The sequence below is a fragment of the Siphateles boraxobius genome, unplaced genomic scaffold (genome assembly GCF_051911475.1).
Source record: "Siphateles boraxobius isolate OS27281-9 unplaced genomic scaffold, OSU_SipBor_1 68, whole genome shotgun sequence".
Classification (NCBI taxonomy): Eukaryota; Metazoa; Chordata; class Actinopteri; order Cypriniformes; family Leuciscidae; genus Siphateles; species Siphateles boraxobius.
Window position 1 is genome coordinate 12,036,432 of NW_027509195.1, and position 21,335 is coordinate 12,057,766.

The 21,335-nt window shown below is 37.0% G+C and overlaps 1 protein-coding gene across 5 annotated transcripts in view; it reads left to right on the forward strand.

Moving 5' to 3' along the window:
• The window catches only part of oxr1a (oxidation resistance 1a), a 177,313-nt gene extending 157,408 nt beyond the window's left edge, over positions 1-19,905 (forward strand). For 3 of the 5 annotated variants that reach the window (XM_077214778.1, XM_077214777.1, XM_077214779.1), the window contains 8 exons: positions 3,396-3,558; positions 5,373-5,538; positions 10,538-10,618; positions 11,878-12,003; positions 17,628-17,780; positions 17,922-18,017; positions 18,210-18,283; positions 19,323-19,905. In XM_077214778.1, coding sequence (XP_077070893.1) covers positions 3,396-3,558; positions 5,373-5,538; positions 10,538-10,618; positions 11,878-12,003; positions 17,628-17,780; positions 17,922-18,017; positions 18,210-18,283; positions 19,323-19,458 — 995 coding nt within the window. In that variant the 3' untranslated portion in view covers positions 19,459-19,905. Of the gene's footprint in view, positions 1-3,395; positions 3,559-5,372; positions 5,539-7,601; positions 7,864-10,537; positions 10,619-11,877; positions 12,004-17,627; positions 17,781-17,921; positions 18,018-18,209; positions 18,284-19,322 lie in introns of those variants that run through there. The other 2 variants (XM_077214780.1, XM_077214781.1) reach the window with 2 other exon arrangements.
• The last annotated feature ends 1,430 nt before the right edge of the window (positions 19,906-21,335 follow it).

The following is a 21,335-nucleotide window of genomic DNA, read 5'->3' on the forward strand; positions in this document are numbered from 1 at the left end:
CATGTGTCCAAATTTTAATCTTAACCGTTCGATTTCATCAGAAACGATCTTAAAACAGGGCTTTACTTGTAAAACTCCGAACTTACCCTTTAAATATACAAATTTTGTTTAATGCATTTTTAGTTTCTATTTTTTTTTAAATAAATGAAATTAATTAAAATATGTAATATATTTTAATTATGTATTTTTTCAAAATTGTATATCATCATCATCATCATTTTATTTAATGTATCTTGGCATTTTTTTATTTTAATACAAATATATATATATATATATAATATATTTTATATGTATAAAATTGCCTAAAATTTTCTAAACAATATAAATTTCTTTCTCGAGCCAGCGCGCACATTTAGTGTCATTGTAAACTGCATTGCCATTATAGTACAGCGTTCTTACATTTTACTATCAAAGTAAGCTTCTGTCTTGGGTGTCTGAGATGGGGCATGCTGGGAAGTGCTGATAACCTTGTGTTGTGTGGCTTTGTTGATGGCAAGACGAGAGAGTGCTGGGAAATGAAAAGTGGCTCACCTGTTATCACCTGAGGGAGCGCAGGGACAATTTACCACGGCTTTTACACACTGCTTTGATCTCTTGACACGACTGAGCCAGCAGCCCTCTGTCTGACAGCGAGATAAGCTAAAGCCCATCAAAACTGACCACTGCACATGCATCAGAAACAACAGGCAGTTCTCTCCTTAAAAGGATAGCTGAAAATGTTAATATATTATCTACAAATAATGCGATTAATCACGTCCATTATTGAATGTGTTGGCAGAACAATTTTTTTGTTTATTTATTGCCTGAGGTGTTGATTTTGTATTAATACTCTGCAAAAAGCATGTATTGTCTTGCTTTTCAGTAAATATATCTAAACAAAATACACTACCATTCAAAAGTTTGGGGTTGGTACGATTTTTTAATGCATTAGTCTCTTAGGCTCACCAAACCTGCAGTAATATTTTGAAATATTATTACAATTTAAAATAATCGTTTTCTTTTTTAATATATTTTAAAATGTAATTTATTCCTGTATTGCAAAGCTGAATTTTCTTCAGTCTTCAGTGTCACATGATACTTCAGAAATCATTTTATTATGCTGATTTGATGCTCGAGGTACCATTTCTTATTATTATAAATTTTGAAAACAGTTGTGCTGCTTAATATTTGTGTGGAAACTGTGATGCTTTTTTTGATTTTTCTTTAATTAATAGAAAGTTCAAAAGTACCACATTTTTAAAATTAAAATCTTACTGACTTTTGAAAGGTTGGGTACAATAAATGATAAATGAAAGCTTAAAACAAGATGCGTTCACTGCAAAAGCGAAATAACAAAATGTTTTATGCTTAAAATTAAATTAATAATAAATCAACAATGCAGAAATAAATATAAACTTAATTCAAAGGGAAAATTAGGGAAAACTTTTCCCTAATTTAAACTGTTTTAGATGTTTGTTTTTAATAAGAAAACAAAACAATTTGCATTGTGTTGTACTGAACTTATTATAACCTTATACCAGGTTCTGAATGGTTTTCATATTCAGTGGTATTTAGAGGGTAGAGTGGTACAAGTGCAAATAATACAATGGTATGATATATACACACGAGATGCCAGAGCGCTATTATTCAGGGCTGAGCAGTATGTCCACTAGGCTCCATAGGCTTATAATGGAAAGCAGAAAATGAAATGTTCATTTTTAGATTCCCACTTGTATATTTTCATCATTATTCCTCCACGCTTTTCAGCTCTAGACGTGCTGAGCTCTTTGTATACCCCAAGATGCTTTCCATCCCAGCTTATGACTCATCTACTGATAGTTATTCTACCCTAACGGCTGATCCGGCTTTTAGAATGAGCTCAGGAGCCAGTTAAAGTGTGATATCATGAGAAATCAATTCAAGCAGTTTCCTAGATCTTGTGGGATAAAAAAGTTGAAAACATATGGCTTGTGCACTATGCTTTGCTTCACAGCAACACGACATATTCATCAGTTTCATGTCAGCTTAAAAAATATATATATAGTCCTGGTCAGAATTATTTGCCCCCTTGGTAAATATGATCAAAGATGGCTGTAAAAAATAAATCTGCATTGTTTATCCTTTTGATATATATTTTTTTTAAAGAATGCAAAACTCTAACCTTTTATTGAAGTAAAAGAACAATTATTTGCCCCATTTTATTAAATACATTTTGCAACCTCCTTTTACCAAGATAACAGCTCTGAGTTTTCTCCTATAATGCCTGATGAGTTTGGAGAACACCTGACAAGAGATCAGAGACCATTTCTCCATATAGAATCTCTCCAGATCCTTCAGATTCCCAGATCCATGTTGCCGCTTCTTCTCTTCAGTTCAGCCCACTCATTTTCTATAGGGTTCAGGTCAGGGACTGGCATGGCCATTGCACATGCTTGGTTTTGTGCTCAGTGACGCATTTCTGTGTTGATTTTGATGTTTGTTTTTGGATCACTGTCCTGTTGGAAGATCCAAACATGACCCATTATAAGATTTCTAGCAGAGGTTGTCAGGTTTTGATTTTTTATCTGTTGGTATTTGATCGAATCCATGATGCCATGTATCTGCACAAGATGTCCAGGACCTGAGCAAGAAAATTAGGCCCACAGCATTAAAGATACAGCAGAGTATTTCATTTTACACATGGGGTACTTTTTTATCCCTGTGTGCACCAAACCCATCTTAAGTGTTTGCTGCCAAAAAGCTCTTTTTTGTTTCATCTGACCATAGAACGTTTGAAAAGTAACTGACACTACTGGAACTTCAAACGGGACGGGTTCTATATATATATATATATATAACAGCAATACTAATCAGCCTAATGGCATGGGATTGAACTTTGACTCCTGTCCCAGCGAATGTCCCTTTGTGAATCATCGAACCATTCTGACAAATCACAAGGGGTTATTACCGCAGCCCAGGTCCGACTTTAAAAAGTCATCTGAATTACACACCAAATTAGCCCATTGAAAATGAATGCCCTCCCACTGTGCTGCAGTGTAAGTAGATTAATGTTGCATTGGCTGTGTAAATGGCTTTGGCTCTTACAGCACTGGTGTAAGGTGTTTCTTTCTACATCTCCCGCTGCGTTGACCTTCTAATCAGTTATTAACAAAAGATGCATTTGATTCAGCATTGTATCTGATCTCCCGGCGGGGTTTAGTTCATTTAAGGCACTGTTTTTATTTCAGTGACTATTGAATACTGTGCTTCATGTCCTTGATGATTTATGTATTACTGTGAATTTTATAGACTGCCATTCAAACTAAGTCTCGTATTAGTAGCTTTTGCAAGCAACATCTCAGTTGCAGTTATTTCTTTATATTATAGTAGATGTTTTAGCTGTGCTTTTAAGATGAGCTTTTGTTTCTGTGTTTCAGGCCCCATGTTGTCCAAGGAGAGGCAGAAGTCTCACAAGTTTCTGTGTCTGCGAGTGGGCAAGGCCATGAAGAAGACGTTTGTGTCCAACGCCAGCGCCTCAATGCAGCAGTACGCACAGCGTGACCGCAAGCATGAGTACTGGTTTGCCGTTCCCCAAGAGAGGTGAGTCGGACATGTTGGACTCACACTTCAGTCCTGCATAGCTTGTGTCCATTATTGTATATCAAATCTGGTCCATATTACACCCACTTAGACAAGAAGGAGACATTTGACTGACACGTAAAGCAACCAACAATGGGTTTGTTTTTCCCTGTGATGTTTAGGGGTGAGTGTATGTGAAATATGCTGAAAATTAAATAATTACACTTAAATATTTCTGTTTTCGGTTTCTTTTCTGTGGGTAACACTTTACAGTAAGGTCTCATTGGTTAATGCATTAACTAACATGTGTTTTTACAGCATTTGTTAACCGTTGTTCATGCAAATTCACAGAGCATTAACTAATATTTACAGACACAACTGTGATTAACATTATCAAAGATTAATAAATGCTGTATAAGTGTTGTTCATTGTTAGTTCATGTTAACTAACCAAACAAAACCTTATTATAAAGTGTTACCGTTATTTTTACTGCTATTATTATTATGAATTGAAATGTGACTTATTTATGTTTTTCTATAAATGAGAGCATAATTCAGTTGAAGTAATTTTGCAAAAATTCGTTATTATTTTAAATGAGAAATGATGTAAATTTGACTCGGGTCTTTTTATGCGATTAGCAAACAGCACTGTCTTTGTCTCATTTCTTCTACCCTGTGATTTCAACACAAGCGCTCAGTGTTCTTCATCCCACTGGAACTTATTCTGTCTGTTATCACTTTATGAGAAGAGTCACGGATATTTTTTAGGAAACCCTTTCTGGGCTAAATCAGAATGAGAGAGTCAGAATAGATTAGCGTTGACAGTCTGCATGTTGTGTGGTGTAGTATTGAACAGGGTCTGTACTCCTGAAGCACTGCAAAGCTCTGTGGCCAAACTGCTGTCTGTTGTTGTCACTGAGACATGGCCGGGCTCGGCTACGTGACCTAGTTGGGTGGCGACCCGGATGATCAGTGTAAAGTATCATGACAATAGTGTGAGAGCAGGGGCCGAGAGACGCGGCTTTGAAGCTCACGCCACTTGTCAGCCGCCTGCCGCATCCTGAGGCAAATCACACTGAGTTTTCCACGGCTTTGCCTATTAAAAAAAACAAAAGCAAACATGCACTATGGGTCAGTAAAAAAAATTTTTTTTTAAAGAAAGCAGTACTTTTATTTAAGGAAAGACGCATTGATAAAAAATATTAATCACTGATCAGAAGTGCCAGTAAAGATGTTACAAAAGATTTCTTATTCAAATAAATGGTGTTCTTTAAGACTTGTAGTTTAAAGGTGCACCAAGTGATTCCTGAGAAATCGGATGTTGAAAATGTAAATAAGCATCAAAACAATTAATTTTGTGAACATTTTTTGATCAGTGTTTTCCAACCACTGTACAGGTTGTCAGGTGTGCCAACCTATAATTGGAAATATAATTGGAAGAAGGGTTATTATCAGGCAATAGGACCCTTGTTAATATTGGAAAAGCTTTCCAGTGCTGGAGAGACCTGAAAACAGACACAGAACTTGCTTTGTTTCTGCTCGATACATGAGTAACGTTGGTTTCTGCTGTTTTTCACAGAACCAAGATATGCGAGGTATGTTGTTGAATCACAGCTGATTCATCCATACGTGGTTCGTTGCCTGTGTTGCATAGCGTGTTGTTATTTTGGGAGCGGTGTGTTTAAATCCGTTTAACGTCTAAATCCATTCCACGGAATCCCTCAGATTTTCCCCTAAAATCAGGACAGAAAAAATTCATCAGATTCTGACTCGTATACAATTAATAGATGACATGTAGTATCATTTTTAACAATGTATTTGCGGTTGTTTCTCTAGGTCAGACCACCTGTACGTTTTCTTCATCCAGTGGAGCCCTGATGTTTTTGGGGATGGGCTAGGAATCATCAGCCGTGATCCTGGCTTCATCGTGGTAAAGAAAATCGAGGAGTCAGAGGCAAACGAGGAGCAGCAAACTGTAGAATATTCAACCAAGGAGTGGGAGGTATGGCCCGTCCAGCTCCAATGTTTGGATTGATATTATATCTGTGATTTATGCCCATGTCTGTAATCTCTATGTTGATATGCACTATATTTGATTCAGATATTTTCTCTTTATTGTATTTGCACCTGTCTTTGTGCCTTTATTGTTTGTTTCTATGTTCCAGGTGTCTGGAAGTGTCTTTATTGTGTTCCCCGCACTTAATACACCTTCATGCACTACTTTGTCATACTTTGTTGTCAGATCTCCTGTTTTCAATCTTGCTGAATGTTTCTCAGATTGAGTTGTTTTGCACTTGGTCGATAAGTTTCTTGTGAAACCAAGATGCATTGTTCACTGTGAGCTTGCAACTGGTGTTTTGCATGAGTGTGCAATTGTTTTATTATTATTGTTTTATTTTATTTTCAAGAAAGAGGAACATGTATGCAGTTTATGCATGCATGAATGCCTCAGTCATGTTTAAAAGGCATGGTTTAACCCGACTGGAATGAGATACAAGCAAATCATGCCTACAGGTGCAAGTGTTGTTTCCTCATGTATTATGCGTTGTGTGGTGGTCCAGCTCAGTTTGGATGTTTTACTGATTGAATAATAGGAAACATTACCGCCTGAGATTTCCCTGGATGTTATTGTGTTCCGGTTGCCATCTTGAAACTAATCTGTGGCACTGATAAACCGATACTATGACCATGGCAGCATCTAAATTTGACTTTAAATTAATGATGTAGGGAACAAAATAGACTGATTTGTTATTCTAGAACTTGAGTATCTTTGCAAAGCCACATGATCTTTTGATATGAATAAATAAAATTAACTTTCTCTGATCATCGCCACAGGGGTGGCGTGAGTCATGAACTCAACCGTATATTGTGACGGGATACTCAGGGGTCAGTTGTAACATTTAACAACCTAATGAGACTTAAGTGCAGTTGTTTTTTGTGATAAATTTTGGGTGGCCCGTATTTTCCTCTGCAGTCTAAAATTGTGATGTCTGTTAATTGAAACATTGTTCAGCAGTTAAACGTTAACAAGTTGGGGGCATTCAAATATGTAATGTACCAGTACATTGTTTCCAGAGGATGCACTAAGATCAATCTGGGATAATATGGATCATCAGGTTTTGCTAGTACTTGTGGAATCTGTCTGCTCAAGTGCTGTTGTCATTAAAGCAAAAAGAGAGGCATACTTTCCAGCTTTACACTCAATTTGTTATTCTGATGGGATAATATACATAATACAATATACTGTATTTGCTGCATGAAAATTACCAGCACTTTGACTATCAGTCACAATTTAATTCTATTTATTAATTCAAAAAAGCACTTGGACATTTGCTTTAAACATTATTCCTTACAGCTAAAATAATTTGTATTATTTAATGGTAAAAATATTTGAGGTGCACTCTTATTTGATGAACAGCGAGTGGATTAGTATCATTTTTAAGTGTTAAATTTGCTTTGGGCAGTTGTAATACTCTGACTTCTCATGTCATATGTAATATTTCTCAGTGTAAATATTATAATCGTTGGCACACGTGCATGTTCCTTATGCATTTTAAGTAGTAAACAATTTAAGATTTTACAATTTCCCTGGTTACTCTCGGGTTAAGATTTGGGTTGAAGCATGTAGGCCTACTAAATAAATGTACTTGCTATGAGTACTAAACATTGTCAGACATCTTGTATTATATTGCCTCTATTTTGTTACTTTGTTTGCTACTCAAATCCAAGTGAACAGTCCATCATTGTGAGCATCATGCTCAAAAAACGCTTTCTAGGTTGGCGGCAACTCATTAGGTTATTTAGTGTTCATGGAAAGTGACATTTTAAACATGACCAGAGTGTTGCAGTTATTCTGCTCAAAAAGCAATTTGTTGGTTTAATGATAAGGGGACTCAATACAGGCATGTTTTACACAGAACGTGTGTATTTAACTCTGAACGAGTCCTCATCGACACAGCATATGTTTTACATAGTGTCCGTTTGGATCCCTCCGTGTTATATCATTAATCATTTTACTCTTCTCAAGCATTATTGAAAAAAAAATAGAGGTCGCGTTTAGGGAGGTGCGATCGTCCCTTTAAAAGCACTAAAGTCTTCCGTACACGAGGCGGAACGTATTGACCAGAGCCAATCAGAGACCGAATTGTTCCGTTTCGTGCGATATCATTGGCTCCCAGAGGTGTCCGTCATTATCTTGTCGTTGTGTTTATGTCTGAATATGGCAAGTTGTCCGTCGGCCGAAGGAAGGCTGCATGTGACAGATAGTGATACCGTGTTCTCTAAGCGAGTGATGGAAGGAAAACCACTGACTCCGAAGTACACTTATGTATGTAAACACAAGTGTGTTGTGTGAATGCGTTTACTGAAGAGTAATGTGTGAGTGTTCTGTTGAATTATTCGCGTATAATGTCTGGCTGAGTTGATTGACGCGGGCTGTCTTCATTGGTATCTGTTGCTGCTTTTAAAGTCAAACAGTATAAAAGTGAGATGTGATAGTCTACTGCTCTTACTGCTCTTTCATCTGTGATACTGGTGTGTGTGTGTGTGTGTGTGTGTGTGTGTGTGTGAGAGAGAGAGAGAGAGAGAGAGAGAGTGAGTGGATGTCTCACCTAAGACGAGATGCATTTTTTATGAATGCTCTAACGTTAGTTTACCTTACTCCTTGTACATTATTGAGGGTTGTAAAGTGGCAACTTATCAGCTAAAACTTTTATTTACCGTCTTGGAGTAGAATGACTGCTGGCTTGATCATTTTACTCTTTTACTGTCGATTAAAACTGCAAGTCAGCGTGTTGCTGGACTTTAAAGGGATAGTTCACCAAAAAAAACTGCCATCATTTACTCTCCGTCAAGACATTCCAAAATCCAAACCAGTATGACGACTTCCGTGAAACACGAAAGAGGAATTTAAAGTGAACGTCCTCGTTGCTCTTTTCTATATAAGGAAGGTACATAGGGACTGGACTTTTTAAAGGGATGGTTCACCCAAAAGTAAAAAATGCTGACATTAATTAGGCTAATCGCCCTCATGTCGTTCCAAACCCATAAGACTTTCGTTCATCTTCGGAACACAAATGAAGATCTTTTTGAGACAGATCTGAGGGCTTTCTGTCCTTCCATAGACAGCCTATACAACTAAAACTTTGACGCTTCAAAAAGTTCATAAAGAGATCGTAAAACATCCATATGAATTGACTGATTTAGTCAACATTTTCTGAAGAGATTGATTGTTTGAAGCTCGTACTGCGTAACAGCAATGTAACACAAAAGAATGAACCTCATGGTTACGCAGCACGTTTGAGCTTCCGGAAGAGGTTTGTTCTTGCGCGTCATTCATGTTCGGTTGAGCTTCTGTATGCGTTAGCAATACTTAACAATTAAAAATGTAATTCGATAATTTCTCTCAAATGAATCCTGTCGTCACTGGCGCACAATGAATTCTGGGGTAGGCAAGGCAGCAAAGGATTCATCTGTTGTATTGGTCCCATTCATTTAATGGGAAACGGAGGACGCATTTGAAGGAGCCTTCGAATTGGGACAGCCTTCGTCACGCAGCAGTGACGCAATCAGCCTTCGAATGTGCCCTTCGAAGGATGCAGCATTTGTTTGCTTTATTTTGCAACAAAATAACAGTTCCAACGAAAGCCTCAGAGAAACTTGGGTCTTTAAGCAACACAACGGTGTTTCGTTAGTGAACGAGTCTGCAGTTTTGAACAAATCTGGAGAGTCTATGATTAAATGACCCATTCATAAATACAGCCACTTTCTTCGTTACTGAATGAACGATTAACTCAATGACTTAATGATTAAGACGGTGACTTGCCGCCACCTACTGGCGATTTTGGTTTAATATTTACAAGGGTAACTTCATTTTTACCATAATGTCATATTTCTCTATTGAACAGTTTTTATTTAAAGCATCATCTCATAATGAACCACTGGTCTAGTGAATCATTCTTGTGAGTCGGATCCTTTCAATGAATCGGTTGTTCCAGTTCACAAAACAAAAAACCTGATTTGTCTAATTTGTGAACCATTTCAACTCAATAATTTAATGTTCCAGTTAACTACTTCAATTAATTACGTAAATGTATGGCTTCAGAAGACTTTTGTATTGTTTTCTATTTAATTTATGAACTACTTTTATAAAACATTTATTGTCTTTTTTTTTATATTATTTTGGAGTTTGACAGCCCCAGTCCTCATTCACTTTCATAATACTTAATAGGGTATTGGCTGGAGTATTCCTCAGAAATAACCTTTCTGGTTTAGTATGACCTGAGCAGTGGTAAATGACAAAAGTTTAACCTTGCTTCTCATGTACTATTCTTTCATGTTGTTAGTAGGTCATGAGTTGAATGTGTTATTGAATGTATCACATAGTTAATAGGTGTGGCAACCAACAAGCTGTTCAGTTATGTGAAAAGTCAGAATTGCCATTTACTGAAGATAACATGCTGTAAAATTTCAAGGTCAGCATAATGTGTTATTCTTGCTTAGAGGTGCAAGTCTTTATTCGAGTGGTGTGGCCTATTAGGACAAGCTGTGTCATTTTAGAGTTTTCTAATCAAGTATGCAATATTTGAGGTTAAGAATGAGGGTGAGTAAAATAATGACAGAATATTTAGTTTCAGTGGAGACATTGGGTGTTTGTTATTTCTATGTGGCTCTGCTATGGCTTATGTGAGCTGTTATGAATGATTTTCATATCTGTCTACAGAGCTTAATGCAAAACAGTTCACACAATCATGCAAAACACTCTCTGTGTTGTCTGCTCACATTTGTGCTGTAGTTTAACGTATAGACATGATCTAGACTTTCAATCTTACACTCATCTCTTCCATATACCATAAAGACGATCATTCCTGACCGCAGTTTTCAAACTTTAGTAGTTAACATCTTGTATTACAAGAGTTCCAATCTGCACATTCTTGTCCATATTTTGGCCTCATCCTGTTGTCCTGCTCAGCGGTGTGGTTGTGTCCCCGTCTCTGGAGCAGGTAGTCTCATGGACTGAGTACCACTGCCGGATCGATGCGTTAAACAGTGAAGATCTGCGCTCCCTATGCAAACGCCTCCAGGTGCACAAAATCAGTAGAACCCTGCAGATGTAGTTTTAGGTTTTGTAGATTGTACTTGCCTTGCTGTGGATGGCCAGTTTGAGCCTGTGACCAAAACAATGTTTGTGCAGAAAATTCCATAATTTCCTGAAATGTTTTTTTCTATAACAAAGTACTTTAAGTGATTTTTTTTTTTTTTTATTCTTAGATGCACAAATTAGATGTCCCTGCAAAATTGCAAAAAATATTGTTAGTGGAAGTTGTCCCCTTTCGAACCCACAAATTAAATAGAAATTTGAATTATTTGGAATTTTCGAATTATTAGATGCGTAAATTAGCAGTTTTATGTCATTGCTGATTTTCTGGAAGCTGTGCTAGGGAAAGTGGATTGTATTTCCATGTTCAGAATGTTCTGAGGTTCAGGCGAGTGTTTGGGTCGAGACCTGCACTGACTGCTGCTCGATCATTTGTTGTAAACAATTGATGTAATTGAAGCACGGTCGACGTAACCTGAGTGTGTTCAGGCCACTTCAGGAACTGTCTGTGGCACTACATTGTAAAATAACACCACTAGTCGCAGACTTTAGAGTAGTGCTTTTCAACTGGTTATTCTTCAGGAACCAGATTTTATATTGAATATCAAGTGGTGATCCAACACAGTACCAAAATTTCTTATAAAAGTGAAATAATTTGTACTTGCATTTAAAGTAAACATTTGATCAGTTCAGGTGTTTCCTGGGAATCGAACCCCTGACCTCTGCGTTGCTAGCACCGTGCATACTGTTTGAGCTTCAGGAATCCTTATGCTCTTATAATGAAGCTTGTTAATGTTACCATGAGCTGCATAGGCACAACAGTATGCCTAATTTTTATAATAACAGGCTGAATAAGGAAATTGACAATTTCCACTTGTTGAGAACCACTGACTTTGGAGAAATAATGCACATTTGCAATATATATATAATAATAAGTCACAAATCTTTTATATGAAAACAATATCCCATATTGCCTCGCCAAAAGCTCTCCAGTGAGATTAGATTTTTTTGTCTCAGGTTAGTGTGTCCCCTTAGGTTAATTCCACCATAGATAGTCAACTCAACTCCTCAGTTTGAATTTGCATGTTGATTCTATGCAGCTTTACTTCCACAAATGTTTTGAATACCAAATCCCTACTGCGAGGGTAAATTTAAGGGAAGATCTAGAGTCATGCCTTGTTATAGTCTCAGATTTATGTGGCGTAAAGCACTAGACGGTTTGCTAATGGTGTCTTCTGTCTTTAGATCACCACAAAAGAGGACGTGAACTCCTCACATGGCACGTCCATCACCGCCAGTCTGGAGCCGGAGACTTTCAAGCCCAACCTGAACGAACCCAGTGACCTTCTGGAGGCTGAGCACATTGAGAAGGTAAGCGCACAGTGGTGCTGCGGTGAAAGAGCTGCTTTACAGTTTTTCATCGATCCACTGGTCCAAAAATAGACGTCCCTCCCTGCTGTTCACCGGTTATTGATCCTCGACTGGAGGATGGTCTCAAACATGTTAACAGACAGATTTATTCACTTGTCATGTTATGGCCAAGGGCATAAGAACGATTGGTTAAGTGAAGAAGATGGTTCTTGAGCCAAAAATTATGACTCGCCCTCTTGTCATTAAAACCTATATGATTTTCTTTTTCATGGAATAGGAAAAAAATAGCAGAATGTTCATGCTTACTCTTTTCCATTTAAGAAAACTACTAATACAAATGCTAGACCAACGCAGACAGTCACCAGATTACAGCATGCCATGTCACTTCTCAGACATTCTAATTCTGATTCACCATGTTCAATCGGTGAAAACAAGCTCCAACAGACTCCGACACGGGTAACACACTTATCCGATAAATCCGACATCTGTACCTGTTGCCGTCTGTCAGTGCGGTGTAAATTGGACTTTAGGGGTAGATGAGGTACAAAGTGCGTATCTTTACAGCGTTATCTAAGCTGTAATACCCCTAAAGATAAAAAAAATTCTGACAGTGAATGAAAATAAAAATAGTTCATATTACTAGTCCATAAATACTACTGGTTCACCATAAAATGGTCTTTTTAAAAAAATTACTAGGACAGAATAATCTGTATTCTTCCACAGATGTGGACAAAATTCTGTATTATAATATTATTTAAGATTAATGCCGCTGTGCCACTACAGTCAAGTAAAGTCAAGTCATCCTCATTTATATAGCGCTTTTAACAATGTAGATTGTTTCAAAGCAGCTTTACAGAGATAAAGATATAATTTAAGGTAACAGAGATTGGTTTGGTTTTATAGTGGCTCTTGAAAAATGTTTTTTCCAGCTAAAGTTAGTTTTGATTGATTCACTTCCATCTAAATGATAGTTTGTTATTAAATTAGGGGCCGCTAAGACGACACCGTTCTCTCTAAACAGACTTTAAACGTGAACCTGTGATAGACGCTGATGGCGTTCACATGCGCATTAAGAATTGATTCTATAGTTATGTGCGTTTGAATATATGTGCGCAGGTTTATAATTCCTTACAAACCATGCCTAAACAAACTACTTGTCTATAAATTTTGATGCAGAATTTTTATTTTATCTTATCACTTTGGGTAGGTACGCGAACCGAAATATTCCACAACGCTTTATCTGTAGAGTGGTATAGGGATCCTCCATAGGGAGAGGCTAATTGGCACTTCAGCACTGCATTGTCATCGGGTCCAGGCGAAAGTCCTTCGTCAGATCTGGAAACGGCCTGGATCCGGCAGGCTGCGGGAAAACCTCGGGATAAACAAAGACACTAAAATTAGCGTAGATGCCATTCTTCTTATGATGTAACGAGTACATCAGGATTTGAGGGAAGTGTTCCCAGTTCCGGCTGACCTAATCTAAGCAGCCTAATATTAAATTATAGAAGTCTATAGAGTGTTATGTGAATGCTAGGTCAAAGAGATGTGTTTTTAGTCTAGCTTTGAACTGACAGACTGTGTCTGCTTCCCGGACAATGTTAGGAAGATTGTTCCAAAGTTTTGGTGCTAAATAGGAAAAGGATCTACCGCCAGCAGTCGATTTAGATATTCTAGGTATTATCAACTGGCCGGAGTTTTGAGATCGCAATAGACGTGAAGGACTATAATGCGTTAAGAGCTCGCTCAAGTACTGCGGAGCTAAACCATTTAGTGCTTTGTAAGTAATCAGCAATATTTTAAAATTTATACGATGTTTAATAGGGAGCCAATGCAGTGTTGACAGAACCGGGCTAATATGGTCGTACTTCCTGGTTCTGGTAAGAACTCTAGCGGCTGCGTTTTGGACTAGCTATAGTTTGTTTATTAAGCGTGCAGGGCAACCACCCAGTAGAGCATTACAATAATCTAGCCTTGATGTCATGAACGCATGAACTAGTTGTTCCGCATTTGTCAATGAGAGCATATGACGTAATTTAGATATATTTTTAAGATGGAAAAATGCGGTTTTACAGACACTAGACACATGACTTTCAAATGAAAGATTGGTATCAAAGAGCACACCCAGGTTCCTAACTGACGGTGTCAAAATAAATATTTTTTTCTTAGTTTTGTAAGCTTGCAGTCAAAATTGAATGTGATGAGAGAGAATGGGTGGCACAAAATAACACAAAGACAATAAATAGGCTGCATGCTTTTCTATTGCTTTGCTTTTGCTGGATGCATGCAAAGAAGCATACAGTGTAGTCTGATAAACAAATGACTCATTTGAGTTGGTTCTTTTTAAATGAATCATTCAACAAGGAATGAGTGAGCTCAGAATATGATTCCTTTCATATTACTTGTTTTCTGAAGCCATACGCTTGTATGAGATATTGCTTTGGCAACTAACTAAAATAAGATCATCTTAAGTTTAAATAAGTTAAAGATGTATAGAAATATTTATAAAAATAAAAATACATGACAGTAGCACATAACAAATTGACTAAACTTTAAACAAAAGTTAAAATCTAAAAATAAAAGCTGTTTCAAAATATAAATAAATACTATAATAGTGTAAATTTAAGTAATTTTTTATTGCCGTTACAACAATCATGTTTTGTTCAACTTTCTTCCAGAAATAGAGCATGATTGTGTTCAGACACTTTTTGACTGTTGTTTAATAAATGTTGCAGTTGTCAGGGACATTTCTGTAATATTCGTACATGGCGGCCTGATCTTTTGATCTGATCTCACTGTGCCATTTACAATGTGTTTTGTTGGAGCTTCAGCGGTTTTGTGCTGTTATGAGGTTTAAGTCATTGCGCCCTGCGGCTGCCCGACTTTCAAATGCATCAGCGCTCTGTGAATGGATCACCTCAGGTGGCCTCTCACAGACCCCTTTATTCAGACGTAGACCATTTTGTTGGTAAATCAAATAAAACTTGTGTCATCACGCAGAGTAATTCAATGCTCTCCAAGCGCTGGGAAAGCCTGGAGCCGCCGGAGGACACAGAGAACGCTGGACACAAACATGTGTTGAGGAAACGCCTGCTGCCCAGGCACCCACCATATATGTTTGTCTATATATATATTGACAGTGCTGGTCAGAATTATTTGCCCTTCGTAAATATGATCAAATATGGCTGTAAAAAATAAATTTGCATTGTTAATCCTTTTTGATATTTTAGCAAAAATCGAACTTTTCATTGAAGTAAAAGAATTGAAAGTGGGGGCGGGGGGAGGGGTCACATTATGAAATAAATGTTTTTCTCCAAAATACGTTGGGAACAATTATTTGCCCCCTTTTATTAAATACTTTTTACAACCTCCTTTTGCCAAGATAACAGCTCTGAGTTTTCTCCTATAATGCCTGATGAGTTTGGAGAACACCTGACAAGAGATCAGAGACCATTTCTCCATACAGAATCTTTCCAGATCCTTCAGATTCACAGATCCATGTTGCCGCTTCTTCTCTTCAGTTCAGCCCACTCATTTTCTATAGGGTTCAGGTCAGGGACTGGGATGGCCATTGCACATGCTTGGTTTTGTGCTCAGTGACGCATTTCTGTGTTGATTTTGATGTTTGTTTTTGGATCACTGTCCTGTTGGAAGATCCAAACATGACCCATTATAAGATTTCTAGCAGAGGTTGTCAGGTTTTGATTTTTTATCTGTTGCTATTTGATCGAATCCATGATGACCAAAAAGCTCTTTTTTGTTTCATCTGACCATAGAACCCGCCCCGTTTGAAGTTCCAGGAGTGTCAGTTACTTTTCAAATGTTCTATGGTGTTTTCTACCAAAAAAAGAGCTTTTTGGTAGCAAACACTTAAGATGGGTTTGGTGCACACAGGGATAAAAAATACTCCATATGTAAAATGAAATACTCTGCTTTAATGCTGTGGGCCTAAATCTCTCCCAGAGGTCCTGGACATCTTGTTCAGATACATGGCATCATGGATTCGATCAAATAGCAACAGATAAAAAATTAAAACCTGACAACCTCTGCTAGAAATCTTATAATGGGTCATGTTTGGATCTTCCAACAGGACAGTGATCCAAAAACAAACATCACAATCAACCCAGAAATGCGTCACTGAGCACAAAACCAAGCATGTGCAATGGCCATCCCAGTCCCTGACCTGAACCCTATAGAAAATGAGTGGGCTGAACTGAAGAGAAGAAGCGGCAACATGGATCTGTGAATCTGAAGGATCTGGAGAGATTCTGTATGGAGGAATGGTCTCTGATCTCATCAGGCATTATAGGAGAAAACTCAGAGCTGTTATCTTGGCAAAAGGAGTTTGCAAAAAAGTATTTAATAAAAGGGGGCAAATAATTGCTCTTTTACTTCAATAAAAGGTTAGATTTTTGCATTTAAAAAAAAAAAAAAAATATATATATATATATATATATATATATATATATATATATATATATATATATATATATATCAAAAGGATACACAATGCAGATTTATTTTTTACACCCATCTTTGATCATATACCAAGGGGGCAAATAATTCTGACCAGCAGTGAATATAAAATGGTGTTCAGCTTCTCTGTGTCTACTGGTGTGAAAGGTCAGTGCTACTGTAATTGGGCTCTTAATGTTTCACAGGCTCTGCTCTGATCCTGCACATGTCTTTTATTCGTTCTGCATCTTCATGTTGCTGTGTTTGTCATTTGTGTTCTCCTGTTTTCCACCTTTTCTTTTTTATCACTTTATTTTTACTTAACGATTACAGCAGAAACTATTTAAAAAATAACAGGAACATTCAGGAGCACAGAAACATGTTGTCAGTGCTGCCCGTGACTTTTATCAGTAAAGTTTCTCTACTGAAAAGCAAAAAGGTGGTAACGTTGCTGTTTTTGAAGTAACTAAACTCATTATTTATTCAAAAAAATATTATATTACCATGGTTCTTTATTTTACTCTTCTTGATCCAATTACCTTTTGAAACAAACTTTACTAAACAAAACATTTAATCTGTATTTTTATCCATTGTCAAATTCTGCAAACATCAATGCTTTCACTTGTCCATGTGTGCAAGTGACCACGTGTAAACGGATTGATTCACAGCTTGGTGTCTAGTATTATTTATAAACACTTATTGTTTTTATTAATGTTTGGAATTGGCTTTTTTTGTGTCTTTTAAATTTTAAATAAAATTGTTAGTAAATGTATGTATTTTGTAATTTTTATTCGTATTTCTATATTTCTATTTAGGTTTAATTTATTTTTATTTTAGTGTTAGTTTTTATTTATTTTCAGTTAGGGAATTTAGTGCTTCAACTTATCAAATATCAATTAGTTGCCAAGGCAATATTTAAAAATTTTCATTTAGCTTAAGTTTTTCATCTTGTATTTATTTTTTTTACTTTATTTCAGCTTTATTTCAATTAACAAAAAGTTTTAAATAGTTTTAGTTAACAAAAATAACCCTGGTCAGCAGTGGTTCTTTGCCTCGATGTCATGTATTAAAATAGTTTAATGCACACCTAACATTATCTTGCATTATGCAAGATCTTATTTCATTATGCAATAAGATATGGTCCATTATCTTATTTCCTGTTTTTCATGCAGTTGGCGAAACATCTCCCACCCAGAACCATCGGTTACCACTGGAATCTGACCTTCAGCACATCTAAACATGGCATGAGCATTAAAACACTGTACCGGACGATGCAGGATCAGGAATCGCCCATGCTACTGGTTATCAAAGACAGTGACGGACAGGTCAGACTCTTCTCTCAGACCTTAACACAATATTAAAAAAACACCAAACCCAGTGGTTCTCGTATGTCATGTGACCGGGAGCAACGTAAAGATTTTGGTTCAGTGGTTTCCTAATCTAATCTAATCTCCGTGCTCTTGTAGATGTTTGGAGCTTTGGCCTCCCAACCCTTCAAAGTCAGCGAGGGTTTCTACGGCACAGGAGAGACTTTCCTGTTCACCTTCTATCCAGAGTTCGAGGTTTGTGCTCAGTTTATTCATTCATTTTCGCTACAGGCAGAATAAGTCAGCTTGAAATTAATTCTGATTGTGGTTGTCATTTGGCATTTTCATAATCAAAGACTTCATTGCAGGATTTAAACAGTGACTAAACTGAACAAGAGGGACCAATTGTGTTTTCTTGTTGTAAAATGCTGTTTCTCTCACTGGCAGGCGTACAAATGGACTGGTGATAATCTGTTCTTCATTAAAGGAGACATGGACTCTTTAGCCTTTGGTGGAGGAAGGTCAGTAACTCAGGGCACTTTTAATATTTTGTATACTGATTTTCGTTAGAGATGTTTGTGTAAGACCCAAAAAATGTGTTTGCAAATGTAAACATGAACGTTTGGCCAGCACATTGCAAGCTTATTGTCTCGTTGCACAAACTAAACATGCCAGTTTTTTCTTAACTACAAATCTCAGTAAGGGTAAGATAGTTTGTTTCAAATGTCTGTGCAGATCAGTTATTTTTCAGATAGCTAACTGTAAAAATGTTGAGAATTTAACTTGACCGTAATTGATTTGAAACTGGTCGTAGTAGGTGACAGTTTATGCTGATGCACACGTAGTAATCTAAGAATGAATTGAATTCACAAAAGTTTCTTATTTACATTATTGTAATATTTGGGGGTTGTTTAGATTTTTTTATGTTTTTGAAAGAAGTATCTTATGTTCACCAAGTCTCCTTTTATTTGATCAAAAATATATGATTACAATTTAAAATAACTGTTTTCTATTTCTATTTGAATATATTTTTATTTAAATGAATTTATTCCTGTGATGGCAAAGCTGAATTTTCTGTTACATGATCCTTCAGAAATCTTTCTAATATGCTGATTTGCTCCTCTAGAAACATTCATTATTATTGTGAGTTATTGTAAACAGTTGTGTTAAACAATATTTTTGTGGAAACCGTGATGGATTTTTATGAGTAGAACGTTAAAAAACAGCATTTATTTGAATTTGAAATCTTTTATAACAGTGTAAATTTCATTTTATTTTACTCTCACTTTTGTTCAATTTAATGGATCCTTGCTGTTTAAAGTGTTAAAAGAAACTAAATCTTACTGACCTCAAACTTTTCAGCAGTGGTTATCATTTGCATCATCATTACATTTCGAAAGGCAACGAAATGAAAATGAGCTTGCGTAGCTAGAAGGACTAGTGTCCATGTACTCGTGTAGAGTATGTTTTTCTACAATCCTTTATTTTTATTTTTAAAATGATTCCCTCCATGTCCATTTACATGAAGTTTTTATTTGAGAATGTTTTCTTCTCTTTCAGTGGTGAATTCGGGCTTTGGTTGGACGGGGATCTTTATCACGGCCGGAGTCATTCATGCAAAACCTTCGGGAATCCCATGCTCTCCATGAAGGAGGATTTCTTCGTGCAGGATATTGAGATCTGGTCGTTCGAGTAGCAGCATACAGGGAGGTACCTTTGTGTTGTTAGTTGGAAAGAGGAATTGGACACCAGGCAGATCCCAAACCTTACTGCACATCACCGCGGCTCCCAGGAAGCTCGTATCGGACGCTACTGTTACCGCGCTTGTCGTATGTTACTCCTGCATTTAATACAGAGCTCTTCTTTGTGCTGTTTAGTATATGTGTTTTGTTCAAGCCGTGTGCAGCGTCAATAACGAACGGGAGGATGTAACAAGGGACCCCCGTGAGCACCTTTAACATCGAGTGGAGATGACGTTGAAAACGATGGTGGTGGCGGCACGGGTTTCGGCTGCCCGAGAACCGCCATAGTCCAATTTTCCTGAGCTGAAGCGGCAGGAGAACGTTCAAAAGATGATGTTAGCCGATAGGATGTCACTACTGCAACACGGGGATCGATGGGGGGGGAAACAACTACGGAAAAAGGAAAGCAAACAACTGAAAACACATTCCCTTGCTCTCAGAGGAAGAATATGCATTTTTTGGACCGCGGTGGCGTCCACGAGAAGACGAGAACACATCCGTAGTTTCTTTTGAGGCGAAATATTCAAGTGTCGTGAAACTCGTAGTCTTTCTGTCGTTCACTATCATAGCACACCATTTCGAAGCACATAATCGGAAACCCCATTGTCGTAATGTTCTGTTCGGTGGGTTTTACGTGTGAGTGTGGCTAACACTGACCCCTCCGCTTCGGAAGGGCCAACTTTTACTGTTCGTAGGCAGAAATGTGTCGCAATAGATTTGTGGAATATGCAAATTCCTGTCCTGTGACCTCAAATAATCCAAACGGGGCACTTTTGTTTTCCCTGTTTCTCTTTCTAAGAGACCTTTTACGTCTTGACGGATGAATTGCTTTTCTGGGTATCATTTGAAAAGCCTGAGACGTGGTTTAATTGTTTTTCATGAATATAATGACAATTCTATATTTATGTATATGAATATATATATATATATATATATATATATATATATATATATACATTCATATATAATGATATATATATATATATTGCTGTTAAGTGTGACAGTGATCTTTTTTGTGCTGATATCTCAGCTGTTACTAATATAATGTATATTACCCTGTAAATTAATGTTAAAATAGTAGATTTGTTCCTATATATAAATATATATATATATATATATATATAAATGAATATACAGTGTGTGGATTGGTGGGTTGCTTCTCGCACTTTATTAATCTAGTTTCAAGCCAGGTTCTTCAGGCCTCATTAGCAGTAGCAGTACAGTATATATTTTTGTTTGTCTTTTAGATCATAGAGTAAATGAATTGTTTATTAGGAGCTTGCTGCTACTGTGGAGAGGAAAAGCCCCGGACGGGCGTCTCAGCGGTCGAGCACAGGGTCGAATCTGACGGACTCTCTTCTTCTCACGTGTCCTGTCCCGGAGTTTTTTTGTTTGGGTTTTGTCAGTTTTTTTTTTTTCCGGTGTCTAGATTGACTGTGCACACAACGAGAGGAGCACAGTCCTTTCAAAGTGCAAAGTGCAAACAAATCCTTCATCTACTTCACCGGAATATAATGTTACAGTGATGTATAAAGAACAATGAATACTAATAAATTGTTGTAACCTGGGACAGAATCAGGTCTCTTATGGTTTTTATTTTCCTTCCTTCCTTTGAGCTCCTCAACACTGAATAAGCAATTAAATTTTTTTTTTTTTAATGCTGACTTATTCTAATACCATAGTATTTTGAAAAGTTATTCCGTGCAAATGCCATGTTATACAAATATGCTAATCATTCAGGCCCTACTGTGTATGTCAAAGTACCATGATATTATCATCCAAAATGAATATCTTTACAATTGTATCACCACAGCACTTTTGTGTAAGGGGT